The sequence below is a fragment of the Rhinolophus sinicus genome, chromosome 6 (assembly GCF_057876585.1).
Source record: "Rhinolophus sinicus isolate RSI-liver-muscle chromosome 6, RSI-T2T, whole genome shotgun sequence".
In the NCBI taxonomy this organism is placed as follows: Eukaryota; Metazoa; Chordata; class Mammalia; order Chiroptera; family Rhinolophidae; genus Rhinolophus; species Rhinolophus sinicus.
In genome coordinates, this window is record NC_142506.1 from 18320947 (window position 1) to 18333071 (window position 12125).

Consider the following 12125-nt stretch of genomic DNA (forward strand, 5'->3'; position numbering starts at 1 on the left):
GTCTCTGTTGCTATCAATTATAGTACTTGAAAATGAACCACATCTGAGGAAGAGTTTGTGTTTAGTTCAAACAACTCTTTTTGTTCCATTGAATATAAGTATGTGTGCTAAAGTGTCCTTGTAAAGAGTTTTCAGGATTTAAAAAATCTTTTCTTTTAACGTATTCCTTCAGATATCCCATATTATTAGGAGGAAATAAATAAATTGAGATTAAAGACCTTGAAAAAAGCCAGCCTTTTGTATTTTTAACTTTTACAGTGAAGCGTTTTTGTGAAAACACCTATGTATATAAATTATAAATGAAATCCATGGAACATACTACATGGAAGGAATAGTTTCCAAAACTAAGGTTAAAATGGAATAAAAAGCCATCATGCCCTCCTCAATCAGTGGAAAATAATTTAAAACCTGTTCTTTAACATGTGTGTTGAATATTTCTATCTAACTCTAATTCACACGCGAATGGCTCCACAGTTAGGTGTTTTTGGGAAAAAGATAGATTTTGTCCCATTTTTTTGCAGAAGTCCATATATGTCAGGTTGAGTCACTGTTAGTGGGGCCGTGAATTACTATCGCTTTCTTTTCGCAGATAACTCAGGGACCTTAGTGAGAAATTTCTCTCTCTGCTCACTTCTCCCAGAATGCACGGAGCCCCTGCTTACTTCCAAAGATAAACAGAATACCACTCCTTCAATCCAAGAAGGAATATAAACAGAAGCATTAGCTTAGTAACAACAGAATAGTACTTTTTCATTTACAGCTACGAGTATGGGGAGTGACAAGTGTATGAGATTGTCACTGAATGATTTCACCAGTTCCCCTCTATTCAGACTTGTCTTCCCATTGGCAGGATAAATTCAATTAGACAGTTCATTTTATTAAATAATAATCCTATTTATGTGATTAGTCCTATGGAGTGTGCTGTCTAATACTATAGTCACTAGCCACGTGTGGCTCTTTCAATTTCAGTTAACTAAAATGAAATGAATGGATAATTCATAAAAAAAAACTACTTACATTAAATTTAAAACTCAGTTCCTCATTTGCTCCAGCCTAATTTCAAATGCTCAATAGCCACATGTAGCTGGTGCTGCCATATTGGACATGGTAAAGTGCAGAACATTTCAGTTTCCATCATCTCAGAAAGTTCTGTTGGACAGCCCTCACCTAGAGTTTGTAAATCACTTTGAGATGCATTTACTCACTTGACCCTCACAATAATCCTATAAAATGGCAAGATTCATGATCCTAATTATATCCACGAAGATGAGGCACCCAAGGGGCCAGGAGTTTAAATAATGTGTCTTTCACAGAATTTAACTTACAGAACTTCCTTTGGGAGCATAATTACACATAAAGACAAATAGAAATGAATAAAGGACTTTATCTACAAATTTTGATCTTCAAATATAAGTGACTTAAAGGCAGAGACGTGGTCTAGCTCGTTTGCTGTTGTAAGCTGGTATTTATCACAGAGATGGCACAAGTTAAACACTCAGTAGCCAGTGACCTGGATGATGAATAGTTGTAACGCTTACTCCAAACAGAATTGATAGTTTAAAAGAAGTTTTAAAATGTGGATATTCATATTAAAGGGACTCCTGGATTAATGGGTTATAATTAAAGTTCTGGTTAGCAAAAAAAGAACGATTGAAATTTATAATCTTTTTTTCTACTTGAGTTCTCTTTTTAAGTATAGCTAGGAAACGAAAAGTTTTTTCTGCTCCTGGTTCGGTTCAACCATTTGAAAAATTTGAAGTAATTCTTTGAATGTGTAGGCGCTGTTTCCTGGCAATAACACACAATAAACTTTTGCTGCACACACTTATTTGCATAACTGTTCTTGCTGTATATCTGTGTTTAACCTAGAAAAGAATTGTTTTAAATGAACATTTGTGAGTCATGAAAATAAAATGAATATGGTCAATGTTCTTGCCTATGGTCTCCTAAAAGAATAAATTATGTTTTATTTTAGAAAAGCATTTAAATGATACACATTAGTTATATTTCACCATGATTTACATGTACATCTCATACAGAGAAAGTATAGAAATAGCCACAAAGTAGCCTTTAGATCTTCTTTTTGAAAGAGAAAAGAAATAGAAAATTATGTTTTCCAAAGTTAGCTTTGTAATATGTAACATGTAATTCTAATATATTGTTAGCTTTTAGTAATCTGCATACTAATATGATTTACTCCTGTTTCTCAAGAAGGCACATCAATAACCTGTACAAGAGTCAGTATTGTTGTTCTTGCCATCAGTTGCGATCCTTGTGTTTTTGTTTGTTTGCTTGGGTGGTTTTGAAAGAATAGTCAGTAATAGGAAGACACTCTTCAGCATAAAATATATTAGGTTGGTGCAAAAGTAATTGTGGTTTTTTGCAATTATGTTTAACCTTTTAAACCGCAATTACTTTTGCACCAACCTAATATAACCATTAAAAGCATCCTAAATAATGGAGTTGGCTCATTTTCCCTGCGTAAAAAACAACTTTTAGATACATAGGCACCACCAACTTAAAGATTTAATGCAGCTATCATAGTAGCTTAGTTTATTTACCTTAAACCAAAATGCCTTACTGGCAGTTTTTGTGTGTGTGTGTGTGTGTGTGTGTGTGTTTTGTTTTTCTGTTTTTTTTCATGAAATCGGCTTTTTTTCATGATCGCTTCACCTGATGGTACTCAGTGTGGATTTTCTGATTCTTAAAGTTGTCAAATAAGTACTCAAAGGACGTTGTGATGCTTAGTAATAATTTGAATTCACCTCAGAATCCTATCTTTGGGATTTCTTAAGACTGTGTGCTCTTTGTTCAGCCCTTTCAGTGTGGACATGGAGCATGAGACTTGAAGATTGCAAAATCAAAGAACTAGTGATGATGTGTTGTGGTTTCTCAGGAATCCCTGTTCCACAAGCAGAAGCTGAAAACATTTCATATTAGGAAACTTGACAACTAAGGCAATGTGGTAGCTCAAATGAGCAAATTTCTATCTCTAGACTTGTGCACTGGCTTTCTGTGCTTCCATTAGAGAAGAATGGGTACTTCTGAATTTGCCCCTTTTGATTCCTGAACAAAGTACTTGAGTTAAAGGCATCCCATGTAAATGTTTTGCTTTGTTTTTGGAAACACGGTTTCTGCTCACCTCCAGTGAGTTGGGAAATAGATGGAGGAATTTTGCAATATTAGGCAATTCATTTCAGTGCAGATTTTAGTTGCTTTAGCCACTGAAGTGTTAGGTTGGAGTGGTGAATAGCCTCGATCGTCATGTGGTCGGTCTCTCATACCGCTGATTGTCAGGAACTGCCTGGGAGGGTGCCCCATTCTTCCCCTCTGGTTAAACAGACTGAAACCTGTGTGCTTACAAATGGTGGATATAGACATTATCCACCGTGAGACATTGTAATCCTTCAATTAAAAGCCGTGGGAGACCTTCATAAATTATTATCTTAATGGACAGTTAATGTTGGGCTGTTGATGTGTTCATGCACATTTCATAAAACTAATACTGGAAATAAATTTAGAGGCTGTCCCAATTGAGGAAGCTGTTCAGAGAGCTTAAGTTATTTGATCAGGGTCACCCTTCTCTTTAGGTGGAAGAATGGACTTCAATCTTAGTCCTTCCTGTGCCATAGCTTTTAATGTGCTGAAGTAATATGATTTGCATATTAAGTAGAACCTTTTAAGTGATTTTGAGATGCTTGCTACTTTTTTTCATGGAGTGATTTGGGTATGAGCAGTGATCACACATGTCATTTTTGAGCAGCTGTTGAAGAAGGCAGACCATGATTATGCCACGTGCTTAATCTATTACATCTGGTTGCTGGAAAAATTCAAGAATTCTCTGATAGTTGAAAGAAAACATTTCTCCCTCCTTGGAGCATTTCAGTCAAAAACTCTCTTTTAAACCAGGAATTTTGGCTGGGTGGTGGCATTTAGTTAAGCGGCCGTTGACGTGCACACTGAGAAGGAAGCATTTTTATATAAAGTGAAGCCTGTATAGCCTTGATACTATGCAAGTTTATAATTTCTGGTAGAAAGCAGAGCTGTGGTGATTTTTATGGTAGGATTATTTTTATTTTGGCCTTTGACCATCCCCATGGCCCACTCTTGGGAGGGGCTGGGCTATGAGACAGAGCCTCGATCTAATAATTAGGCCCTGTTAGGTTTTCTTCTTCTCATTTGTGCTACACTGGGACACATTGGTTCTCCTTCCCCAGGATTTCAAGCTCATGACATTCATTTCATTTTTAGTCGGATACAGCATGCTCAGGCTTTAATTATAAGGCATTTTGTGCTGTCATTTAGCACCCTTATTTTACCCCCGAAAGTAAACTTCATCTCTGTCTGCAGTCTCATTGCTGTGGAGACTGAACAGAGGATTTCCTTGGAGAACGTCGGCATTGAGTAATCTCTGAGCAACTAACTGCCTCTGGTTTTGACAGCAACCCTTAGCTTTGTGAGAAGGAGTCCCACGTGATTAGGATATTTCTGCAGACACTGGACGTGAAGGAAGTGCTAGTCAAATCTACTTCTTTGAAAATGGTTTTCTTAGTTTTTCCTTCCTTCTAAAAAGTGTATATATTATTAAATCCTTTGAATTAGGTATCGTCCTTGTATTACCTACCTTAATCTGACACTTTGGCCGAAAATGTTTAGAATAATGAGCCTCTCATAGAGTCGCTGTTGAATAATGCACAGTGAATTTATTTGGCTCTGATTATTCAAGTGATTTCATAAGAAGCAGAAGTGCTATTGTATTTTTTGATGTGGAATACTTGGCAGTGTCCCCTCCTCCCTGCTACAGAGAGCACTAAATTAATGATACCTTTAAAGTAACATCCATCTCTTTCATAACAGGTCACTTCAGGTGGAACGTTCATTGGCATTGGACGGAAGACACCAGATTGCCAAGGAAACACCAAGTACTTCCGCTGTAAATTCTGCAATTTCACTTACATGGGCAATTCCTCCACTGAACTAGAACAACATTTTCTTCAGACTCACCCGAACAAAATCAAAGCTCCTCTCCCCTCCTCTGAGGGTGCAAAACCTTCAGAGAAAAACTCTAACAAATCCATGCCTGCGCTTCGATCCAGTGATGCTGGAGACTTGGGAAAGTGGCAGGACAAGATAACAGTCAAGGCGGGCGATGACACTCCTGTTGGCTACTCAGTGCCCATCAAGCCCCTCGATTCCTCAAGACAAAATGGTACGGAGGCCACCAGTTACTATTGGTGTAAATTTTGCAGTTTCAGCTGTGAGTCGTCTAGCTCCCTTAAACTGTTAGAGCATTACGGCAAGCAGCACGGAGGAGCACAGTCAGGCGGCCTTAATCCGGAATTGAATGATAAGCTTTCCAGGGGCTCTGTCATTAATCAGAATGATCTGGCCAAAAGTGCAGAAGGGGAGCCAATGACCAAGGCAGAGAAGGGCTCTAGTGGGGCTAAAAAGAAGGACTTCTCCAGCAAGGGAGCAGAGGATAATATGGTAACGAGCTACAATTGTCAGTTCTGCGACTTTAGATATTCCAAAAGCCATGGCCCTGATGTAATTGTAGTGGGGCCACTCCTCCGTCATTATCAACAGCTCCATAACATTCATAAGTGTACCATTAAACACTGTCCCTTCTGTCCCAGAGGCCTTTGCAGCCCAGAAAAGCACCTTGGAGAAATTACTTACCCATTTGCTTGTAGAAAAAGTAATTGTTCCCACTGTGCACTCTTGCTTTTGCACTTGTCTCCTGGGGCAGCCGGAAGCTCAAGAGTCAAACACCAGTGCCATCAATGCTCATTTTCCACCCCTGACGTAGATGTGCTCCTCTTTCATTATGAGAGCGTGCATGAGTCCCAGGCATCGGACGTCAAACAAGAAGCCAACCATCTGCAAGGACCAGATGGGCAGCCGACTGTCAAGGAAAGCAAAGAACACTCATGTACCAAATGTGATTTCATTACCCAGGTGGAAGAAGAGATTTCCCGACACTACAGGTAAGCCATACAGGGGTGTTGAAAATCATCAAGGAATTGATAGAAAGAATCCAGGGGGCCGGACCAAAAATTGTTGGGAATTTGTGGTGAGTAGGGGAAGTTACAGGACAAGATCAGATAAAACTTCATAATACTGCAGATTATATATGTTTATAGATGTGATAACCACAGATTTTAATTTGGTCACTTATTTCAGACCATTTACTCCTCTGTTTCATACCTGTTTTATACCATTTACTGAGTATATTTTAAAATCTGCAGTGATGCTGATAACTACATGGGGTTTATTAATTTGCCACAATTCATTTATTTGTCCTTGCTGAGTATGGCTCCATATTCCATAACTTTCGAAAGAGCTGCTCCCAAATAAAAGGTACCACTAGAATTTGTTATATTCGCTGTTCCAAGTGGAAAACAGAGTGAGAGCATGTCGCTCCTTTTTCTTTTAAAACGACATTGGACATTCTTTATGCTTTTAAAAATTGGGCAAAATCCTTGTTTTGCAAACAAACAATAAGCCGAAGGTGAGAATTCTGTAATATGTGTGACTCTGGATTTCTGTACACTCACTCCTCTAAGCAGGTAAAGCTGCTGCCGTTATTTCAGATTTGTAAACAGAGAGGGTCTGTCAGTATTTTCTTCCACTTTCACTCTATTCTCTTTATAAACGTTAATTTTCCCAGTTAATCTTTCATGCTTTTGAGAGATGAGTTTAGAATACATATCTCTATTTCATTTATGTATTCATTCCTTAGCTAATTAATTCCAAAAATGCCCTTGGTTCCAGGCATTGATGACAAAAGAGAAAACACAACAAACACAGTCAGCACCCTCATGGAACTTACAGTTTAGTAGGAGATCTCACATCATCATAAGAGTGATGAATGTCATAAAAGGTGAAGCAGAGACCACTGTGTTTGAATATAATGACAACAGAAGCCAATATGGTAGATGAGGAAATGCCTCCCTGAGGAAGGAGTGTTTAAACCGAGACTTGATTATACGTAGAAATTAGTTCAGCAAAACCCTGGGAGTATAGCACGTTCACATACGACTTAGTGCTTATTGGATGCTTTTTTGTTATTATTCCTCTAAGCATCAAAGTAAAGAGCTTTATTTACGATTTTTAAGTGCTTTTCCATATGTAAAGTCAATATCCTAGTTTAAAAATCTAGTAATTTAAATTTTTGTATTCCAAGATTTTAAGCAGTTCCTCCCATTCTTTTTGAATGTTGTGTGTTCGTACTGGTGTGTGTATGTTTTCTCAGCCATCAGTAATGAAGCCGTTCATGTCCAACAATAGGCTAATAATGTTAGATGTTAATTTGATGGGCGTCCTAATATTCACAGTGCATCCAAATGTTCAGAAAACACTTCCTTGAGATTTACACTGTTTAATTTATAAGGTCAGCCCTAGGAAAGACACAGTCCTGCAATCAAATATGTTCACACTTGCAGTGAGTGTTTCTGGCTTCTCTGCTGTTAGCTGCATGTTAATTTATTTCTGGGACTTGCAAACATTAGCTTTCTACTGAGCTTTACTAGTGTGTGTATTGTTCATGCACATTTGTTAGGTTATGCAAAACTTAGATAATCTATTCTTTTTTGAGGGAGGAGGCTTTCTTTATGAGGTAATCAGCCACCCCCTTCCCTCCCCCCCCCCCACACACACACTCACGATGACTATATGACATATCTAGATACCAGATCCCTTACATGAGTGGTTTTTCTCAAGGAAGCTGAGGCCATTGCTTGAAAACCCATCTGGAAAAATAGTTCTGTAGGCTTTGGTTAAACAAACGAAAGAATCCCAAGAAATAAAGGTATGAATGAAAATATTACTGAATAATCTCAGAGTTTAGTTAATACTGAGCAACGGAAGTAAGTTCCAGAGGGAAGAGATTAGTCTTGTTTACTGCTGTGTCTACATGATTTAGCGTGGTGCCAGGATGGCTAATAGGTGCTCAGTGAATATCTTTAAGTACCTGAAATCCCTGTGAGTTTTTGACTTCACCATAGTTTTAATGAGCTGAGATCTCCATGGTAAGTTACAGTTTAATCTGTGACTATTATATGGTCTTGGAACCCCTTTGAGAACCTAGAGTTCTACACAAAATGACAATTGTCTGTGCATTTTGGATTTAAGTCAACCTCTCAGTATTTTATTAGGTAAAAAACTGAACATCGTTTGTCCCTAGGGCATTAAAGTCGTCTTTTTCACTTATTCTTAAAACCTGATGGAGTTTGTGTGATCCTAGGTACATAAGATACTGAGTGGCTTATCTCTAATCTTTTTATGAATTCTTGTAAAATATTCGAAATTTGGAGAATTACAATTTCAGGAGTCTCAGCTTGGTAGGAAGTATAAAGACACTCTACGGAAAGCTGAACGACAATGGAGGCTCCAGGACTGGGAAAGGAGATAGTCACATGGATACTGAAAACTTGATTTGCTACCAAAGCATTTTCTTCACGTGCCGCATTTTGAAGATAGTATGAAAGGACAAGTTTACCATATCGTAATAATATCTTTTTAGTTAAATTTATGTTTATTCATATTATATATGTTGGGAAACTTTCACCTTAATTCTGTTATTGGTGTGGAAGCTTCTAGGCTTTTCAGTGTTTTATATACAAGACTTTCAGTGCAGTAAAATGGTAGTATAAGCTAAGAACTGTAAAGTATGTGAAATCATGGAGCTATAAAATAACTACAGCTGAGAAGGCGGAGAATTAATTTAGAGCTATGAATGAAAAACCTTAGTGTGGATAGCATTCCATGGGCATTTTCCCAAAGAACCAGATTTAACCTGGGTTGAACTGCAAACATTTCCAGTCAGTAACTGGAAGTTGGTCAGTTCTCTTTTCTTAATGTTTCATATTTACTTATGATACCCCTAGCTCACATCATGACTGAGTTACTATATTCCACTCATGAATTTGTTCCTCACACTACATTTCTCTTATTACTTAATCAAACAGTGTACCCATTCTCTAATTAGCTACCATTCTCCTCATCAAAATTTTCAGTGTTACAACTTACGTTTCTGGAGTAAGTAGGAAGATTATCTCCTCATAAGACAACTGTACTAAGTAAAACATAATTTTTAATCCCTTGCTGGACTTCCATGAACTAAGGAACATTTCTGGAGTTTTTCTCTTCTCCCCTTCACCAAGAGTGGACTAAACCCAGACTGAAAACAAGTGAATAACAAACATGGAATGTGAGGTTGCGTGGAGGGCAAATGCCAATATTGATGCCACAATTGATCAGGAGACCAAGCCTGGAGTCACTGGCAGAAATATTATGCAGATTTTGAATTTTACTTAAGCTGGCACCTTGATGGTGGCAAAAGGGATTCCACATTAGTGCCTTCCTCTGACTCCTGTCAGAAGTAAACACAAATTTGACTAAAGGAATGTACTCCAATTTTCACCTCCATGATATCTAGGGCTTAAGATAAACGTTATATGAGCTCACTATTATAAAAATTCTCCATATGGACAGGGATATAAACCACTATATGTGATAGCAGTAGAAAATGCAAATAGTAGCTTTAGATAACCAGGAACTTCAGATACAGTAGTTTTCAGTTATCAAAAAATAATACATGTTTTAAAAATTAGACTTACAAATTGATCATGATATATGAGATCATGCATGACCTGGAATATTCAAAAAAAGAAACAAATCATATTTTTGAATTGAAAATACAATTATTAAAAGGTACAATGTACAATAGATTAAATAATAGATTAGCGAATGATGGAGAGCAAATGAGTTAATCAGAAGTTAAATCCGGCGACATTAATCAAAATGTTAAGAGAGGGTAAGGGATGGAAAGTATCAAACGTAAATAGTATGATAGGGGAATATAATAAGCTGTTTTGATATGCATCTAATTAGAGTCCCAGAAAGAAAAAAAAAAGAATATAGAGAATGATAGGCAATTAGTATTTGAGGAGATAATGGCAGAAGATTATCTAGAACTGATAAAAAACAGATATATAGATACAAGAAAGCATAGCTTATATTAAGCAGGATATATACAAATAAATTCAGTCATAAACACATTGTAGTAAAAGTTAGAATGCCACAGCAGAGAGGTCTTTTAGAGCAACTAGAAAAAAAAACACTACATTATCACCTACTCAGAACAGACAGTTAGGTTAACAGCAGACCTTTTATCACAACAGTGGAAACTGGAAGAGGTAGGAATACTATTCAAAGTTTTGAAAAAGGGAAAGAAAAGTTAACCTAGTATTATCTAGCTGTCAAAACTATCTTCCAAGAATAAGAGCAAAGATATTTTCACATAAGCAAAGCATAGAGAAATGTGAGTAAATTTAAACAACCATAGCCTGCCTAATTTGTGTAGTTAAAAAGAGACAAAGATCCTGGGCAATACTATTATGTAGGTTTGCAGAGAAAGTGATCAGAATTAACTTGTTCTAAGGTGCTTGAATTGTCTGGAATTGGTGAGTTAGGACTTTTATTATGCATACTGGGAAACTATTAAGGATATCCAATGAATGAATAGGAAATAAATACATGAATTCCAAAGCTATAGGGGAAAACAAATGGAAAAACAAAATAAAGAACTCCCGTAAAATTCAATCTGTTTTTTAAAAAATGGCAAGTGGATAAATGCGAAAAATTGGACAAATAGAATATCAAAAGTAAGATGTTAAAAACAAAAACCCTCCAGATATCAAAAATCTTAACCTCTGTGGATTATTAAACTTCCCACTTAAAAGGTACTGTCAGATTTATTTAAAAACAAAATTCAACTATAAGCTGTTTATAGGATACACACTAAAAACATATAAGGCTATGGAGAGTGTGAAATAAAAAAATAGACTGAAATATTACAGGAAATATAAACCAAAGGAGAGTTGAGATAGCTTTATTAATCTCATACAACTTAGATTTTAAGACAAAAAAGCATAGGAGGGAAAAGTCTTTGCATAATGATAAGAGGTTCACTTCTTCACGGAGATAACAATTCTAAAGCTATAAAATATAAATAATATGTATGTAAAGCAAAAATTAAGTAAAAATTACAGGGAAAATATGACAAACCGCAATCTAAGTGGTAAATTTTAAGAAATCTTATTAAATGTTGAACAGAAAAAAAAACCAAAATATAAGGATTTGAATAAATTGACTTAATGGAAATGTACTAATTCTTTACTCAACAACTAGAGAATGCATATGCTTTTAAAGCAGATATAAAATACTTAGAAAAATTGACACATGAAGCTAAAGAAAATCAGATAGCAGGAAAACAATATCACAGAGAACATATCCTTTAACTCAGTGTAATTAAATTTAACCTCAATAACAAAAAAATAAGGATAGATGAATTTACACAAGGCACATAGTAACTAAAGGAACAAATGAGGTCACTTTATTAATCTCAGAAAACATATATATGTTAAGACAAGAAATATTATGAGGTAAAAATGCTCAATACATATTTTTTGAAGTGAATTTGGCCAATTCTGGCACCATCAGATGCTCATATCCCAATGACTGCATAATTTCCTTGGAAGAAAATGTGTTCTTTGGGTGCACTGGGAAACATGTGCAAAAAGGCTTATAGTAATATTTTTTTAAAAAGCAAAGAACCGATATAAAAATCAAAAACAAAAATACATAGGGAAAGAAATCCCAACTATTCACAAGAGGTTAGCTAAATTATTTGTAGATTTTTCATACAGTTGAATGTTTTGCAGTAGTGAATTTGAATAAATGACAGTTGGCTGTAATGGATGCATCAAGTAAGCATAATTTTCACTGAATAAAAACAAATTGAAGAACACTGTTTGTAGCCAGATACCATTTTAAATTAAGTTCAAAAACTAGCAAAACAAAACTGAATACGTTTATTTATATATATTCATATATATATATACCATATATAGTCATACATTCATATACCTATATTGACCTATGCCATAAATATTATTTTATCTTTCTATTATTCTTTCACATATACACTAGATATTTCTATACATAGAGCAATTTATTTCTAATTATACTATATGATTCTATGATTATGTTCGTTTTTATTGTTTTGTAAACCTAGATAAGACAAGACTATATATATAATGAATAGATATACGGAAGGTGCC

The 12125-nt window shown here is 35.9% G+C and overlaps 1 protein-coding gene across 10 annotated transcripts in view; it reads left to right on the forward strand.

Moving 5' to 3' along the window:
• The window catches only part of TRPS1 (transcriptional repressor GATA binding 1), a 238773-nt gene that overhangs the window by 55014 nt on the left and 171634 nt on the right, over positions 1-12125 (forward strand). For 9 of the 10 annotated variants that reach the window (XM_074316276.2, XM_088798976.1, XM_019747366.3 and 6 more), the window contains one exon: positions 4858-5987. In XM_074316276.2, coding sequence (XP_074172377.1) covers positions 4858-5987 — 1130 coding nt within the window. The remainder of the gene's footprint in view (positions 1-4857; positions 5988-12125) is intronic. The other variant, XM_088798977.1, reaches the window with a different exon arrangement.